The sequence below is a fragment of the Rattus norvegicus genome, chromosome 4 (assembly GCF_036323735.1).
Source record: "Rattus norvegicus strain BN/NHsdMcwi chromosome 4, GRCr8, whole genome shotgun sequence".
In the NCBI taxonomy this organism is placed as follows: Eukaryota; Metazoa; Chordata; class Mammalia; order Rodentia; family Muridae; genus Rattus; species Rattus norvegicus.
Genome location: NC_086022.1, coordinates 78,887,715 through 78,906,478, shown reverse-complemented (window position 1 = coordinate 78,906,478; position 18,764 = coordinate 78,887,715). Strand labels below are relative to the sequence as shown.

Below are 18,764 nucleotides of genomic sequence, written 5' to 3'. Positions count from 1 at the left end.
TTCTCTAACCCGCTTTACAAAGAAAGGGAATCAGAACTGAAGTTGACAGCTCTGTGCTTTCCTTTGAGAAGCCAATATTCGTGACAATAGACCTTAGGCTGACCGGCGGCCTGGACCTGTCATCAATGTAGAAGGACTGGTGAGCAAGTCCACTACTGACCCATTTTCCTCCAAATGCATGACAATAGCACTGCTTCACTCAGATCATGGACCACATGGAATTAAATGAGAAAATGAACAAGAAAGCCTCACTAACAAGGCTAGGGCTGGAAGCCACTCTTTGAGAGCTGGGCATACAGACTGTGACAAGTTGCACGACATATGAAAATGATTCCTTAGGAAGTCCTTCAGTGAGGGCAGAGGCCATGTTCTACTCATCTTGCACAGTCCTGGTACACAGGTCTGTTAAGGAGCCAGTGCTTTGCAGACCCCACCAGATCAATATGCATATAAACCATAATTCACCCCTCTGGTATTTGGCCGTCTACTCTGTGACCCTGTGAGACAGTCGACAAACAGGAAAAGTGAACAGGCATCCTCACCAACTTGCACAAGCAGGGGCTACAACTAGGCCTTGTTAACCCCGAGTCCTACTGACACACCACTGTGATTTGACATTAAGCACAGGCCATTTGTGGGAGAGAACCTAGTCCACTGAAGGAAGGAGCACATCCGTTATCTTCTGTGAATGCCCGTACCACCCTTGCCCACTTGGTTCTCTAGGGAGCCAGTGTTTCGGCAGAGTCTACCCTGACGGCAATTGTTCTCTAGCCCCAGATGGTGGTGCCCTGGGATCCTCGCAGGAGTAGGTCATCTTCTCAAGCTAGACTCAGGATTTGCTAGCTGACAAAGATGAAGAAACATGGAAGGACTCTGTTCTGGTGAGATGCAAGACACTGGACCCCCCTGGGAAGGGCAATGCAGGGTAGGGAGACAGGGGAGTGGTGGGGGGAGGGGCACAGGGAGCTCTGCAGGTTCAGCTCCTGTTGGTTCTCAGAGCTCATCAGCACACCTCACCCAGCGCAGGACTCGGCCCAGTTTACAGTCAAAGAACTCGACCAAGAAAGTGCAGGCCCAGCTTGAGGCTAAGCTTCACTGGTGCTGTGCTCCTCAGGAGAGGTGCAACGGCCGGCCGTAAGGGTCTTGTTTGCCCTCCTGTAGCCTTACCCGTCCTTCCATAACACTACAACTAAAACATCTCCAAAATAAAAGGCCAAGCTATTCTCCATTTAGAGTGGTGACCAGAAGCCAGGCTGGGCTCTGCATCCTCGGGAACACAGGCCCCAGGACACCCGCAAGTATAGTTCTCCCTCCTCCTGAACTTTACCTTCCTCCTGCTTCCAGGGTATCCTGACCTGGTACTCATCTCCCGGAAGGAGTACAAACCCAAGGCCTCATAGCCTGGGCTGGAGCCCTGGCTTCTGTCAGCACCAGCACATCAGCAACCCTTTTTTAGAGAGACATGAGAGGTGACGTCAGAGGGACAGGGTGGGACAGAGGATCGGTGCATGGGAAGAGACAAGCAAGTGACATGAATGAGAGTGGAAGTCAGAAAACTACCCTCCAGCTTGGGTAGGAGTAGGACACAGATGAATGGTTACACCTCCTGCACCACACACACACACACACACACACACACACACACACACACACACACACACACCCCTTATCCTAGGGAGCTCACACATCTGGGCTCCAGTAAGGATGATTCATAAAGAACAGTGACACCATGTGGAATATTCAGTGCTTCATTTTTCTCCAATACCAGTATGGGTAAGGACCCAAGTCAGTCACAGAAATCCATACACTTTGCACAGGCAGCCTGTTCTTGCATAGTCACTGCCCCAAGCAGCCAAGCTGTGGAGGAGACCACCTGACTGCATGACGACTCCCAATCTTCATACACATTTTCAGTCAGGCCAGTCTGCAGTACCTAGGCCCCAAGCAGCAAGATCTCAGAGTCCCATCAGACCAGCCAGTGGGGCAATAATTAACCCCTTCTTAGCCACAGCTTTTGTTCTATTGGTATCCTGGAGTCTGTGACCGGCTTTCCCATGGGGACCAACCACCCTACTGACCATATTGTAACCTGTGTGACAGGCTAGTGCTACCATTGATCCGTCCCAGGTCATTTCATACAAGGTGGCTTTCCTAGGGCCCCCATAGACCCCTCACAAGGTACCTACACATGGCAGCCAATTCGGAATGGTCTACTAACAATCATAGCCCATCCTAGACATTCACAGCTTTGATCTCACCTCCCCTACTAGGCACTTTTCAGGCTTCCTTTGAGATGCTTCTAGAACACCATCCTCAGGCTTCAGAACCTTGATGAGCCTAACTCAGGGAGCACCTCTTGTTCCTGATATACACCCTACAGCCACACACTCCACCATCCACCACCACCAGGTGCACAGGGCTCACTACAGCTCTTTCTCCGGGACAGGGTGTGGTGCCTGAGCTTCACGATGGACTCGCTGATGCTTGAGCAGATGCTGCTTTTGTCGGAAGCCACGGCCACAGGCTGAACACAGGTAGGGCCTCTCCCCAGTGTGGTTGCGCCGGTGCCGTGTGAGGTTAGGTTTCTGGCTGAAACAGCGGCCACAGTCTGGACAGGCATAGGGCCGCTCGCCTGTGTGGATGCGCTGGTGGATGGTGAGCGCTGACCACCATGAAAAGCTCTTGCCGCACTCATTGCAGATGAACTGGCGCTGCTCATTGGGCACAGTCAGGGTCTCGAGCCCCTGGCCACAGAGCACCCTCTTAGCACCCTGGGGACCTTCGGGCTTCACGGCCACACTCTGGGCAATCTCAGCTTGTGACTCAGAGCTGGGCACAACACCCCGGACTGCAGACTGCGAGCGCAGCAGCTCCGCAGCTGCGTGCACACGCTGGTGGGCTCGCAGTGCTGCACGGCTGGGGCAGCTCTGGCCACAGCTGGTGCACCTTGCAGCCTGGGCGCCAGGCAGGTGTGTGCGCAGGTGCTTGAGAAGGTGCTGCTTCTGGCGGAAGCTGCGTTCACAGTGCGAGCAAGGGTGTGGCCGCTCACCCGTGTGGTTGCGTAGGTGCCTCGTGAGGTTGGGCTTCTGGCTGAAGCGGCGGCCACACTCAGGACACGCATAGGGTCGCTCACCCGTGTGGATGCGCTGATGGATGTTCAGCGATGACCACCAAGTGAAGCTCTTGCCGCAATCATTGCAGATGAACTGGCGCTGTTCACTAGGACCTAAGCGGGTGTGGGCTGTTGTCCGGGCACCATGCTGGCCCCACCAACTCCGACAGAGCCCCAACCAGGTACACTCGGGATGCCCGCGTGGGGATTCTGGGCGCAGGCGATACGCCCAGCGACGTGCAGCAGCATGCCGGAGCATCTCGTGTAAGTTGACCCGGGCACCTAGGCGGTTTCGGGCATGTGCTCGCTGGTGGATGCGGAGGCCCACTTGGTGCCGAAAGCAGCGCTCACATTCTGGACACGTGTGAGTGGCAGGCCGTGAGTGTGTCTTCTGGTGCTTGAGTAGGTGCTGTTTCTGACTGAAGCGTCTGGTGCACTCCAGGCAGCAGAAGGGCCTCTCGCCCGTATGGTGGCGCTGGTGACGCACCAGGTTGGGCTTCTGGCTGAAGCTCTTGCCACACTTGCCACAGAGGTAAGGCTTCTCGCCTGTGTGTGTGCGCTGGTGAATCTTCAGGGACGACCACCAGCTGAACCTCTTCCCACAATCGACGCACACAAAGTGACCCCCACCCGCAGAAAGTGAGGGGCTCAGAGGACCTGGGGCTGTCCCTGGAACTCGAGTAGCCAGCGGTGCATCGTGCTCAGGAAGTGGGGTGCACCGTGCATCTCCAGTCTCCTCTTGTGACCCCAGAGCCCAGGGCCGCCCCATGGTCTGGCAGGGTGGGAGACCACTCTGCTGCTGAAATATGTTTTCCTTGTCCTTCTCCGGAAGCACGGCCTGAGGTGCCACAGTCTGCAACAGCCACTCTGGCTTCTCCTGCTTGATCCTTGCCACCCCATCTCCTGCAGAGGCAAAGGGAGAAGTCAGAAGACATCGCTCTGGAATGCAACAGCCTAGAGAAGGAGAGGGTTGTGGACCGGTAAGGACAGCTGAAAGGGTAAGAGGCAAATAGCTTTAAATAAAGGGACAATCAGGGATAAGAAAGAACGGGATGGGAAAGACTGGAAGGACTCTACATGAAAGGCAGAATGTGGAGTGAGGAGGAAGCCCACAGCAAAGACAAGGGCCTGGCTGGCTTGCCAAGGCCATGGGCATGCAGATGCTGTCCTGCCTTCTCTACCCAAGGCCCAGAAGATTCAGAGATGTTAAAGAAACCAAGCAGGGATGCTTTCTGACCCAGGGAGAAAAGAAGGCCATGCTCAAAATTATCACTATAAGAAAAAATACCTCCCCAACACACACACAAGTGTGTGTGTGTGTGTGTGTGTGTGTGTGTGTGTGTGTGTGTGTAGGCAGATGCAAGGTGGCTATGCGGAGGTTAGAGGACAACTCTGTGGAGTTGATGTCCTCATTCCACAAGTAGGCTTTGGGGATTGAACTTGGGCTATCAGGTTTGCCCTGTAAGAGCGCCACCTGCCGAGCCATCTCACCATCCAAAAGCTTGCTGTTCTGTTTCTAAGAGTTTGGAACTGGATGCTCTGTAGGCAAAGGCATGCTCAGTCTCTCAGTGGTTAGGGGTACCACACCCCAAGTCACTAACCTTTCCTCTTCCTTGGCAGGGCCCCTGCTCCAATACGACAGCCGTGAAGCAGTAACACCACACTGGTAAGATCCCTGGTTCAGCAAGTTCCCCAAGAGTAAGAGAGTAGGTAGGCCCCAAAGGCTCCAAATGGGAGGACATATTCCGATCCCTCTCAATAAAGGAAATCCACGAGAGCTCGGGGAAAGTGCTACCAGCCCATACCTTACACCCAAGCTCCTGGCAGTAAGAAGTCATAGTGAAAATTGCTTCAGAAAAGACTGTATGGATGTGGTCCACTTTATGTGACCATCAGATCTGGTAAAAACTAATCTGTGAATTAGAAACCAAGTCGGTGTCCCTTGATGTGAGTCCTGGTCACAAAGCTGGGTTTGCTTTGTAAGGACTTATGGGCCTGGTAACATGTGCATCTTCAGTAAGATGCTCACACCTGATAAAAAGGCTGTGGTGTGAGACAGTTGTGAGCCAAGAGAAAGATTTGTAAACAACAGTCTTCAGCGTCAGCACAGCAGCACATTCAAAGTGGAAAGGGGGTGTTAATAAGGTTAAAAACAAAGACTAGCAAAAGTACCAAAGGAGTCCCAAAACCCTAAAATATCATGTGCAGCCTTTATGTCACTAAATCTGTAAATATAAAGTCATTAATTTTACCAGAAAATATTAATTAAAAATTATTTCAGAGCAGGTTAAAGGGGCTGGAGAGATGGCTCAGTGATTAAGAACATGGGTTGCTCTTCCAGAGGATCTAAGTTCAGTTCCCAGCACCTACAAAGTATCACATAACCACCTGTAATAGAGTCTCAGGAGATCTGATGCTCCCTTCTGGTGTCTATGCATACAGGCGATGCTCAGAAATATGCAGGCAAAACACACATACACACAGAAATAAAGACAGCATAGCATAGCCGTTTCATCCCAACACTTGGGAGGCAGAAGCAGGCAGAGAGAGCTCTGTGAGTTCGAGGCTACCCCGGCCTACATAGTGAGTTCCAGGACAGTCTTGGTTATGTAAAGCCTGGTCTTTAATTTTTTTAAATAAAAACACATTAAAAAATAATTTTAAATAAGATCATGCTTTTAAAAACCAGACTGTAGGGGGTTGGGGATTTAGCTCAGTGGTAGAGCGTTTGCCTAGCAAGTGCAAGGCCCTGGGTTCGGTCCCCAGCTCCGGAAAAAAACAAAAACAAAAAAAAAAATAGACTGTATAAACATGTATAAGAGGCTAATGTGGTAGCTGAATTCTAGCACCAAACTGAGATATATACAACATGGCTACATCAACACATTCTATAAAAAATTCAAAGGAAGGTTTGGGAGATGGTTCAGAACCTAAGAGCATGCCCTGCTCTTCCCAGAGGACCTGAATTCAGTCCCCAGCACCCACGTGGAGTGGCTCACAACCAACTGTAACTTTAGCTCTAGGGAACCTGACATTGTCTTCTGCCTCAGTGGGAACTGAACGTGTGCAGCATACATTCACAGACACAAGCCCCTCACTCTTAAATAAAAATACCTTTCAATTTGTCAGAAAGAATTGCTCCCAGCTCTGGACCACCTGTTCAGTAACAGGAAAGATTAATGGGAGGCTGGGAATGGGGAGCACTCTAAGGCAAGCTTACGGGAACGGGGAGCACTCTAAGGCAAGCTTACGGGAACGGGGAGCACTCTAAGGCAAGCTTACGGGAACGGGGAGCACTCTAAGGCAAGCTTACGGGAACGGGGAGCACTCTAAGGCAAGCTTACGGGAACGGGGAGCACTCTAAGGCAAGCTTACGGGAATGGGGAGCACTCTAAGGCAAGCTTACGGGAATGGGGAGCACTCTAAGGTAAGCTTACGGGAATGGGGAGCACTCTAAGGCAAGCTTACGGGAATGGGGATTAGGCAGAGATTTCCTGCTCTAAAACAAACACAAACATATGCGAAGCAAGTTCATCAGAATCAGGAAGAATATATTATAGCCTAGCAGAGATCCTCCCCGCTCCCGAGAAGCAAGGCTGGCTTGATATAATTCTTGAGATCATCTTATTAAGAGTAAAGACACCATGTGGAGCTGTAGAGCGAGTGCTCAGCAGCCACGAGGTCTGCTCCAGCATTAAATTAATTCTTCAGCATTACAAAAAAAAGTATGTCTTATGCCATTCTCAGTAGATGCAGAAAGGTCATATGATGAAAACGTCATTTCAGGAGGCAGGAGGAAAAACATTAGCAAACTAAGAATATAGGGAAATTTAACAAAAAAAAGTGTACTAAAATTACAGCAAGCATTCTATTCAACAGGAAGGATAGAAGACAGTGTTAAGAATAAGAATAAATAGTATCATTGATACTATTTAACCTTGTCCTTGGGGAATCAGCCAAAGGATATAGGGAAACACAAAGATACTGGAAGGGGGGACCTCTCCTCTGCTCAGGTTTCCAGAGAATTCACTAACAAGTAGAAATGCTCAGCAAGACTGTCAGACACAAGGCATTCAAACGTAATCATTATGAAATAACTGTGAACGCCTTAAAAAGCACAGAAACCTTTCGTAAAGAGAATCACTAAACTTTACTGAAGAGGCAAAGAACTTGTGCTGTTAGGTTTAACTGTCACCTGGGAAGAGAGTTTTAATGAACAGTTATCTAGATCAAGCTGACCAGCGGGTATGTCAGTGGTGAGCCGTCTTGATTGTTAACTGAGGTGTGAAGACCCACCCCGATTCATGAGGCACGAGTTCAGGACCCGGGCTCTGAACTGTAAATGTGAAGAAAGCTGAAGGGCTGCGGCAGGCAGTTCCAGACGCTTTTACTCCCTCCGTGCTCTGAAATGTGACGTGACGTGATCAGCTGACTGGCTTCCTGCCATGACTTCCCCAAATGATGACCTGTGACCTGGCACTGTAAGTCAGGTAAGCTCTTTCTTCTCTATATTGCTTTGATCAGGGTATTTTATCGCAGCAAAAGAAGTAAAACTAGTACAGAACCCCAGGACAAATATATTCCGAAATGAAAAGGCAAATAATACTCAAATTCAGCATAGTCCCATTTAAATTAACTTATAAAATATATAATGTATATAATTTGATAAGAAAATCCTTAAAAGGAAAATTTGGCTCATACAATATTAAAAGTAAGATGCTACCACAGAATTCTAACACTGCCAGAAGCCTAAAGGCTGGCGATGTAGAGCAGCAGGGGCTCATTCCTTGGCAGAAGGAATGAAAAATGACAATTTCTTCAAAAGACGCTTCAGCGACGTATTAAGGAGCTGAACGCAAGCTTATGGTACAATTCAGCAATCAGTGTTGTATTGACCCAAATAAGTAAAGAACAGTTCCCAACAAGATGCCCTTGGAGGAGTGAGCATCAGGGGTAGATGTTGCTATGTGTATATACGGAGTGGTATTTAGTCATAAAAAGAAGCCCGCTGTCAGGTCACAGAAGGCTGGGGCTCTGGGGAGACCTAAGTGTATATTGCTAAGTTAAAGAAGCCAATCTGAAAAGCCACATGCTGTGTAGTGCCAGCTGCACAACATTCTGAAAAGGCGACTGCTGTAAAAAGGAACTGGTCCTTCAGGTTAGAGGTAGGAAGGAAAGTCAGTTGGGTACTGTATTTGGAGTCAGCAACATTACTCTATATTCTATACCAAACCCATAAAAAGTCTGGCTCCAAGGGTTAGCCCTCGTGTACACTGCGGGCTTTGGGAGTTACTATGCTAATATCAGCTCATCAATCATACTTCACTAAGGTAAAATGTCAAAAGGAGAGGGGCCTCCACTCTGTAGGTTTTTTTTTTTTTTATTTGCTCTGAAACTAAAGTCCATTTAGGTGAGGAAATGTTTAACTAAAACCCTGCTGTGCTGAGGTTGCTCCACCATAAAGCTGACGCTGCTAGCCCAGGAACTGCACCAAAAGAAAATTTAAAGAGCTAAGGACATCACGCACTAGACAAACGGGCTGATGGAACTGAAGAGTGTGACATACGGCTCGAGGTGGCACTACCAGTCCTGGGTGGAAGACTGACCTACGCCTTAGTGTCAACAGACTTTCTGTGGTAGTTTGAATGAGAATGGCCTCCACAGGAGCCATATGTTTGAATACTTGGCCCCCAGTTGGTAGAAGGAAGTATGATCTCATTGATGGAAGTGTGTCACTGGGGGCAGGCTTTGTGGTTTCAAAAGACTTGTGCCATTCCCAGTACTCTCTGTCTCTGTGTATGTGTGTCTTTTTCTCTTTGTCTGTCTGTCTATCTCCCCTCTCTCCCTCCCTCCCTCTCCCCTTTCCTTCCTCTCTCCTTCTCTCTCTCTCTCTCTCTCTCTCTCTCTCTCTCTCTCTCTCTCTCTCTCTCTCTGTTATTAAGATGTGTCCTCAGCTGTCCCTCCATTCCACCATTATGGAATCTAATCCTCTGAAACCGTGAGCCAAATCAAATGCTTTGTTTTATAAGTTGCCTCAGTCATGGTGTTTTATCACAGAAGCAGAAAAGTAGCTAAGACACTTTATTTCAGGGAAAAATAGTTATGATAGATTCCTGGTGCATAATGTTAATAAAAGTCAATAAAAGTCAGTTCCAAATAAATGTTGGTCTTCCCTGTGCTTGCTCATGAAAATTCATTTTAATAAAGCCATGCTTTAGAAGGAAAGGTAGTGACTTCAATTATATATTGTTAGGACTTGAATACCCGAGTGTAATGAGTTGAATTGATTATAGGGCTGTCCCCTGACCTGCACTGAAATCTGGACAAAGGAAGCATGTGGTACCAAGTATCCAACCTGGCAGTGAATCTGAGGTTTATTCATTGAGAAGAGATCACTGTCCCTGATTGACATGCTGCCAATTAAAGTAACCCAGAGATCCCCATGTTTAATGCTTTGCTACTTAAACTTGCAAGGTTTGACATCCAACCAGAAAGATGACCCTGGGCAGAGCTCTTCTCCATCTGCCCACTGAGAGGTAGAGAGGAATGTGGACAGCACAGGTCCCTGCAGGTCCTACAGCTGAGGAAGGGGGTGTGCTTGGACCTTAGCCTGCCCAGAGGCCTATTCTCTTGGGCTCAGATGTGATGAAAGCCCCTGGCCTGTGGGTACTTGTCCCCATTCGTTAATAACAAAATGATGCTCCCTGTTGCCATGACAGAACTGCTACTAAGAGATGAGAGGGCCATTTGCAGTAGGGGGGTTTTGCAGGCCTGCAGTGGGCTCCTATCAAGAGCACATGACCAGGTAGGAAAATTTTCCACTTCAGGCAGCATGTGCCTGGGAAATCCCCAGGCTGGCTACTGTCTGTCATCATAGCAGCCACAGAGAGATGAAGACCTTGCACTCTGAGTGACCCCAGGATCTATGGTACTCTGGGTTCAATAAATACCAGCTTCTCTTAGCCAGCCATCCTACCCTGAGAGCTCATTCTCCAAATCTGACCAGCCGGAGAGTCTTCAAGCCCCAGTTCCACACCCAAAACATACCCCACTTTTTACCCAATCTGCTGCATATCTCTACCAGCCCACCTTTGCCCCTCCCCCCTCAACATTAATGTCCTTGTTTTATTCTTTGAATGACCTTCAAAGTCTTGGTACCCACACTGAAATTCTACATTCTGGACATCAACTTACATTTGGCTCCAAGGAGGGCGAGGGGTCTGGGACGGGGAGGCTGATTCTCTTACCTGAGGTGCTGCCAGCAGGGCCCCTCTCCATCCCTGCAGGTCTCCTTCTGCATCGGTGCTGGTGAGGTCCCAGCCCTGCCACCTGGGGGCTCAGAGGGAAGAAAAGAGAAAGAATGGCTGATGGCACATGGTCCAGACCATTTGCCCAGCCCCCCTCCCTTCTCATAGCCCAGGCTTTTTTGGTTTTGGAGTTTTTTTGGGGGGGGAGGAGGAGGTTTGGGTTTCTGTTTGTTTGTTTGTTTGTTTTTCAGTTCTATCCATTCCCTCAGGTAAAATTGTGCAGATGGGAAGGTTGGGTTGGCACAATTCTCATGTACAAAGAGGAACTGGGCCCAAGAGAGGCCTTGGTGTGCCCAGAGACATAAAGATGACTGAACAGCTGAACTGGACAAACCCCCCACTAGAGACTTAAGGCCCACGGCCTCAGCATGGGTAGAGGGTGTGTGAGCAGCATGCCACCTGAGGACCAGGTCTATCAGGTAAGGATAGATGTGGGGATTCTGCTAGAGAAGATACCTGGAGGGACTGGGGATGTAACTCCCAAGAGCAGAGCGCTTGCCTAGCTGTGTGCAAGGCCTGGAATTCAACCCCCAGCATCATCACAAAACCAAAACAACACATGGAAGGCAGACCTTCTCCCACGTGTCCTAAGTCAGCGGAACACTCTTCCAATGCCCCAGAGTAAACCCCTCCAGGACATCTCACTGCCGCTGCCGCTGATGCCATCACTGCCACCAAGAACATGCTAGCCCACACTCCTTATTCATGATCTAGCATTCATCGATCTTATCTTACTTCACACTCATCTTCTGATTCCCAACTGCTTCCCTTTATACCTGGGTATGGCTTGAGGCAGTGTAGCTGTGTGGACACCCCAGACAGACCGTGGAGCTTCTTGGCTACCCAAGTCTGAGCTGCACTGGTCTTCTCATCCCCACCTGTCTCACTCTTGAAACCTTCTTCTGCTTAAGTGTCACCTTACCACAGTAGCTGGCTTATCCTGGGACCTGCATGGACAAGTCAACTCCCCTCACATTTCTTTTCACCCACCCCCCACAGTATTTAGAGGAGTATAAGGCAGGGTCTTGTGTATCCCAGGCTACCCTTGCTTATCAGGTACCCCAAGAAGATCTTCAGTTTATGGCCCCCTGTTTCTATATCCCTACTGCTTCCATCATTGACCTGTGCCTGGCTTTTTTATGCAGTGCTAGGGCTAGAACTCAAGGCTTCCAGCATCTCCCCAGCTCACCTCCAACACTTACTGGTTTGTGCATTTCCAAACACTGTGCCTGGCTTTGAGCTGTGGCTCACGGTGGGCTCATTCTACCCACCACAGACACATGACTTTCTCTCCTAAAGTTGGGGTCTGGCTTTACCCACTAATGCCACCTTAACACAAGGAGGGGCTATGTTAGCTGCCCTGTGGACTTCATGCTGGCCTTGGACAGGGCCTTTTTGGTACTTTTGATTGGGTTATCGTCAACTAGAAAACAAACTCTGGGCTCTAGAGACCTGAACAGAGACTATCTCTCGATTGGATAATCCCCAAGCCACCTTCCTAAGTCTGCTTTGGGAGTAGTTACCCAGGCTAGAAACTGGTGCCCTGACTGGAAAGACAAACCCCGGCTGTAAGGAAGGGAAGAAACATCTTTCTTTTTCTCAGAACATTTTCTCTAGAAACTTGCAGTTGCTAAGCTCTGGCCCTGTCCTCTCTAAACAGCTGTAGATCTTTGCAAAACTAAATAAGCCTCTTGCAAGCTTGATGACCCACTAATGTCTTCCTCAAGGGTCTGGAAGCCATCATTGGAGATGTGAACAGAAAGGAAGCCCAGAGCCTCATCTTCCAGAGAGAGGTAGGCTGGCTGAAATAGAAACTTTTCCCTTATAAAAATACGATGTTTATTTTTAATTTGGATTAGAGCCATTATCTAACAGATGGCACCCCAATGACCAGGTGGGCCATGTGATGCTGCATGTGACGTCCTCCTGCCTGGGGACCAACGTGATTTGTTGGGAGAGCATATATCCGGGGCTTGAGTTCCACTGTCTGGCAATGTCACCGTTCTTACTAGTATTTATTCAACGAACAAAACAAACCTCAGCCTTTTACCCCTGTGGAGATCTCTTCTGTGGAGGCAGCAGGTTTCCCCATGAGGATCTGGGGAGAACTTCCACTGTGCATTCTCCTAGACACTGAAACCCACTGGTGGGCAGACACAAGGGAGTAACAGGAAGCTAAAAGCAACCTCTACCTGAAGAGTCATCTTGGGACTGCAGCTCCCTCTTGCCTGCACCCACTGTCTCCTGGTCCCTCTACATCCCACACCTTGGGGACCACCTCAAGAGGCCTTGAGAACTGCAAACAGAGAGGTCACATACCCATGGGGAGACTCAGACAGAGAGCGTGGGTCAGAAATGCAGAACCAGGTTAGAGGGCCAGGTCTCACCTACACCACACAGGGCAGGCCCTAAACCACCCAGTCAGAGCCCACCTTACCTACTCTGGCTTCTAAGAACTGATTTAAAAACGGAACCAGAAAGGCTTCGGTTCCTGGTGACCCAACCTGAGCACCACCTTAATATGTCTGTCCAGGCCACAGCAGGCCACAGCAGGCCACAGCAGACCACAGCAGGCCAAGCAACTCTTCTGGGATCTCAGCAGGGACAAATGTGGGGACAGAAGGAAGGAGACCCACACATGCTCAAAAGAGTCAAACAAGGGAGGATACAGAAAGAGACAGAGATGGGGGAGGGAGGCCATGGCTTTTGAGACCTACTTCCTGTAAGCTCAGATGTTCCATGTCTGCAGAACAACATCCTAGGAAAACCAAGCCCAAGCCCAAGGCAGGCCCTGCATGTGGACCCTGTTGGGTCCTCTGTGTCACCACAGACTCTTACCAAGGGTGTCTGTCTCTCATTCCATCCATCATTCTACTACACCACTTAGCCTTCTCAGAGCCCACCTGATGCACCAGTCAGCTGACAAGAGTGAGCTGACTGTCCACCCAGCAGGACACAGAAGCTAAGGGACAGGGACAGGTGTACACACACGCACCTTCCTATACAGCCTCACCAGACAGGAACACATGTTGGTCTATCACAGGGAGCCTGACCTCTAGTCCTGACGCTCTCTTCCTTCCACCCCACCCACAGATACCATAAGGACAGAACACATACAAGATAGAGCCCTGGTCACCTCCATCTTCCCATGCCTGCTCAAGCCTAGATCCCCACACTGGGTCAGGTTGCAGTTTGGAAATGGACTCCCCTGATGGGAAGTCCCCAAGCCACCAGCTGCACTGCCAACTGCAGAAACACAAAGAGGGGAGTGTGGCCTGCAGCAGGTGGTGGGGCCTGGGACTGGGAAGATAACCAGGGACTTTGGTGTCAGCATAGACTGAAAAGCATGAAGTGCAGAAGTAGGAATGAGATGAGGCCAAATGCCAGGGACCAGCACCTCAGGGACCTGTCAGGTTTCCTCACCCCTCCCACAGTGCAGGACCCTGCCCAGGAATGGAAGTGAGAAGCGGATGGTACCTCACATCTCCTTCCTCAGTAGTAAAGTAGGACTTCCAATGATAAAAGCCCAGCCACTGGCTTTCCTCAGTCAAGAGGTCCCACAAAGTCCTCGCCCTGTTGAACTCTCATATGGACTAATGACCTTTTACCTTCCCAGGAGACCCAGACAGGAGACAGTCTGCCTAGGGGCCCTCCCCACCTGCCAATCCCCCCGACCCCCCTACCTGCCAATTCCCTCCTAGAACTCACTGACCCCACCTCTCCCCAGAGCACCACCAGTGACTGCCTTCTGCTCGCTTTCCCTGCCTGCCTGCCTCACCAGGAAATTGCTGGAGAGCTGAGACAACATCTGCATTGGGATAGATGAGAACAACCTCTGTGTCTCTGTGCGGTGGGGGTTCTCAGATCTCCCCTTGAGGCAGAGGAGCTGCAGCGCCCACATCCCCCCCTTGTCGGAGGAGGGGGTAAGGCTTCTTTAAACACCTTGACAATGACCTGGGGAAAGAAAGAATGGGTGGAAATCCTGCCTCCAAGAGGCTAAGTCATTGCTCAAGTCCTGGATATGCTGGTACCTTAACTCTGTAACTATGTGGCCTCCAAGAGAGGGCATGAGACTTGGAAGGTGACCGAAAACAAACCCGCAGTTCCTCATCTTCAGGAGTTTGGTGTCTATGCCCAACTCTGTTCTTTAAATTCAAATAAAGTGGAGATGACTCAGCCCTCCAGAGGTTCAATTCCCAGCACCCACATGGCAGCTCACAACTACCTGTAATTCCAGTTCCAGGGAACCTGATGCCCTCACACAAACATACATGCAAGCAAAACATTACTACAAATGAAATAAAAATAAGCAAAATCATTTTAAAAATACAGCAAAAACATCCTCAATTCAAATAAGCTAACTTTAGATTCAGTCTCTCAATGACACTGGTCATGTGTGAGTCAGAGACCACGTGTGGTCATGACTAGCAGCCAATGCCACTGTGTCTTCCAGGAGGAGCTCTAGGAAGGCTGCCCTGCCAGAGCCCTGACACAGAAGAGCCTCCACTAGCACTGAAATGGCTGGCCAATTAGACTGAAGACTTAAATGCTGTCACTCCTCTGCCCCAGTCCTTTGTCAATAACAACACGTTTTCTCTGCCTTGGAAAAGACTTCATTCAAACATGCTGAAAGGCAAGCAGGAAGCTTGGAAGACACAAGCAAATGCCTCCTATTCAAATCAGCTACGGAGACAGGAGACAGAAGTTCAAGGACACAGAAGGGAGCTCCAAGGGGCCCACCCATTTGCCCACAGTGTGCTTTCCAGAACCTCACCTGGTGCAATACATAAGACATTTTGAGAGAACCAAGAACCACATGACATTTATTATGGTACAAATGTCCTAACTGTTATATTGAAGCGTTAATTGACCTTACCCTTTCTGTATGTCTGATTTATAAATTACACTGTGAGATTGTGTGCTGGAAAAGACTGAATATGGTCCAATATTAGCTGCAGTTTCAAACAACCACTGGGAGACAGGCAACACTGGGACAGACAACACTGTCCCTTAGACACAGGAGGACTGGAAGGCTATACTTGTAAGCAAAGAGGAAAGCATCTTAGAACATAAGGCACAGGGGCCAGAGAGGTGACTCGGATATTAAGAACTCTTGCTGCTCTTGCATAGGATGGGGTTCAGTTCTCAGCACCCACATGATGACGGATCATCATGTGTAACTCCTGGAACTGGAACCGACTCCCTCCTCTGATCCATAGGCACTGCATGTATGTAGTTCTTAGACATACACATAGGCAAAGCACTTAGACACATAAGGTATTAAAAATAAGTCTTTTTAAGGTGCATTTCCAACAGTATACAATGGTGCCAACGTGAAGCATATCAACACAGCTCTCTCTACTGTCCACTCGTGACAACGGAAACAATCAGTCGTGAGATACATCTTCTCAAAGCTGAACAGTCGTACATTCATGTAACCTAAGCTTCCAGTAACAAGAGCGCCAGGAGTTCAAGTCCAGCCTAAGCTACATATCAAGTTCAACACTAGTCTGGGCTACATGAACCCCTGTTTTTGTTTTTTTGTGTGTGTGTTTTTAAAGAGTCTTTGAATATCCAGAGCCATATTAACACAGCTACTCACTCCAAAAGCCAGAACTAAGGGAGCCAGGAACAGAGTCTGTGCAGCCTTCCGGGACATAAAAAAACAGACTGTGCCCAGTAGTCCATGCAGTGTGAGCTCCTCCAGGGCCTAGCCCTTACAGGAGCAAAGGCCCCTTTCCCTCTACCAACCTTAGGTGAGTTGTGTTACTCCAAGTCTATATCATCAGCCCAAGTTTCTCCCTTGAGCCCACACCCAAGGTCAGCAAAGTTCTTCCAGGCTTTCTCATGGCACCTAGCATGGGAATCAGGAGCCTGGTGTCCTGGGCCACCTGACACCAATCCTGAGTCCAGATCTCACCATTTCTCACCTAAATAACTTCAAAAAACAAAACAAGCTTAATGCAGCAGTTCTCAATCCGTGGGACACAGACCCCTTTGGGGGTCGAATGACCCTTTCAACACAGGTTGCCTAAGACCATATCAGAAAACACAGATATTTACATTATGATTCATAACAGTAGCAAATTTACAGTTATGAAAGTAGCAATGAAAATAATTTTATGGTTAGAGGTCACCACAACATAAGGAACTGTATTAAATGGTCACAGTATTAGGAAGGTAGAGAGCCACTGGCTTAGTGGGTTAAAGTATTTTGACATGCTAGCTGGTTGACCTAAGCTTGATACCATGGAATCCATGGAATCCACATAGTAGAGTGAGAGAACCATCTTTCAAAAATTATGTCCTCTGTCCTCTCTCTCTCTCTCTCTCTCTCTCTCTCTCTCTCTTCCTCTCTCTCTCTCTCTCTCTCTCTCTCTCTCTCTCTCTCTCTCTCTCTCTCTCACACACACACACACATACCCATACAAATTCAATGAATGAATGAATGGTTTTAAAGTTTTACTGATTTTCTTGGTCCATCCAAATCCATTTGCCACCAGAACCCAAACTGATCTCTCTCTCTCTCTCTCTCTCTCTCTCTCTCTCTCTCTCTCTCTCCTCTCTCTTTCTTCCCCTCACCCTTCACAAGACAGGGTTTCTTTGTAGCCCTGGTTGTACTGAAACTCACTCTGTAGGCCAAGCTGGCCTCCAATTCAGACATCTGCCTACCTCTGCCTCCTAAGTCCTGGGAGGTGTGGGCCACCATCACCAAGTTCCAAACTGATTTTTCTAAAAGTGTGATTTTGACATTTTACTCTCTTAACATACTTTAAGAGCTCCCTGATACTTGGAAATTTAGACAAAAATGTCTTGGCAAGGCATTCAAAATAAAGTCTTTGGTTAGTTTTCCCCCATTGTCCCCAGTATATCACCTAATATCTCACATGCCTGCCTACCTATAACTTACTTGTTTATCTTTCAGTGAACCTTGCCCTTACTCCCCTCCCTGGCCCAAATCAGGGGTCACTTTGCCAGAGACAGACACCTTTTGGAGACTCGAAGCTACTGTTTAACTTATGTGTCACCCAAACAAGTACCTGTGGGGGTAACTGTCATCCATGCTTTTCCACCAGAACACCAAACGCACCCGAATACAGGATGCTTCTATTCCTAACACACAGTCCAGGCCCCAGCCTTGTAAACCATTACAAAATTCGGTTATGAGGGCTCATTTACATAAACGTCAACCACAACTGATTGGAAGAAGCACAGAATCATGGAACCTTGGAACTGGCAGGACACAAATGCTATGAAATGTTCGAATGTTATTGCTTAACACAACTAAAAAACCAAAAGCAAACAAATAAAAATGCAGAGTCTGGACTGTCACTTCCTCCAGCCTCAGGTGACCACACCCAACTTCCCACTGCTGCTAGAGACCATTCGGACTCCGTGTCGCCAGACACCACACCCACTGAGGCTGCTGTGGTCATTTTACTTGAAAGAAGCCTCAGTAACCACCCCTCAAGACGCGCACACATTTGTAAGTTCTAAGTGTTTTCCTCTTCCTCCATCTTCATCCCGGCTCACGGAATCGCTCACTTAGGGATCCCCTTACTACGAGTCTTTCTGTAGCCGACACTGGGATTGCTGCCCCAAGCTCTTCTACACCGGGTGCAGACACAGACAGGGAACTCAGAACAACCAGATGGTCAGGAGGGGCCGCCTCTAGGTTCTCCAACGGTCCTACCCTCCAGACCTTACCGCCCTGGCCTGTTGCCCTCCCAGCCAACCTCAGGTCCCTCCCACTGAGCTGGGCAGGGTGCTGGTGGTGCAGAAAATTGGGGCCCAGAGCTGAGGCGCACGCGGGATCCCGGGCACCTCAAGGCCCGGTACCCATCTTTCCTCTACAGTCCGGGACAGCAGAGCAGCACGGGAACAGCAGTCGGGCGCTGGTCCGTCCCTGAACCGCCCCTCCCCGCCAGAATTGCACAGGGACTCGGTGGGAGGGGGCCTGAGAAATAAATACCTTTGACTTTGTGGCTAAGGTTAACGGGAACTGCTACCCAAGGGGCGACTTGGGTACCGGGCTCCGGGCCATGGCCAGTCCCGGGGCAGGCGGGGCAGGCGGGCGCGCGTGATTGGCTGGCCGCCCTGCACCGCCCCGCTGCGGATTGGATGCTCGGCTCAGATGACACTCCCGGTCCTATTGGAGCAACCCGCGGGGCGGCCCCTTTGTTCTCCGGAGCCAATAGCCAGGGTCTGACCTCGCCTGGCCCCGCAGCCCTAAGCAATTTATCTGTGAGTTGAACACTGCTGGGGTGGGAGAAGGGGTCCCTGACGCTCTGTGCTCTACGACAGCGCGATGATTCTGTGCCTGTCCACCTGGTGCCTCCGATCTG

The 18,764-nt window shown here is 49.4% G+C and overlaps 1 protein-coding gene across 4 annotated transcripts; it reads right to left on the bottom strand.

The window, feature by feature from the left end:
- Positions 1 to 282: 282 nt before the first annotated feature.
- On the bottom strand, positions 283 to 18,539 carry Zfp775 (zinc finger protein 775). 4 transcript variants are annotated; one of them, NM_001107859.2, is made up of 3 exons: positions 18,392 to 18,449; positions 10,360 to 10,441; positions 283 to 4,015 (listed from the first exon to the last, which is right to left on the bottom strand). In NM_001107859.2, exons 2-3 carry the CDS (start codon positions 10,388 to 10,390, stop codon positions 2,424 to 2,426), a joined length of 1,623 nt encoding a protein of 540 aa, NP_001101329.1. In that variant the 5' UTR covers positions 10,391 to 10,441; positions 18,392 to 18,449; the 3' UTR covers positions 283 to 2,423. The 4 variants fall into 4 exon arrangements, with proteins under 4 accessions (NP_001101329.1, XP_006236484.1, XP_063142098.1 ...); XM_006236422.4 differs by having other exon boundaries at positions 1,733 to 4,015; positions 10,360 to 10,448; positions 18,392 to 18,539; XM_063286028.1 differs by having other exon boundaries at positions 1,733 to 4,015; positions 10,360 to 10,451; positions 18,393 to 18,453.
- Positions 18,540 to 18,764: the final 225 nt, after the last annotated feature.

What these genes read in the sequence shown, in the direction of transcription:
- Zfp775 (XM_006236421.5), bottom strand. Translation starts at nt 10,525, where the DNA reads ATGAGAAGGGAGGGGGGCTGGGCAAATGGTCTGGACCATGTGCCATCA. An exon ending in CCCTGCTGGCAGCACCTCAG is followed by an intron (nt 4,016 to 10,359) that starts GTAAGAGAATCA and finishes TTGCCTCTGCAG; the next exon opens with GAGATGGGGTGGCAAGGATC.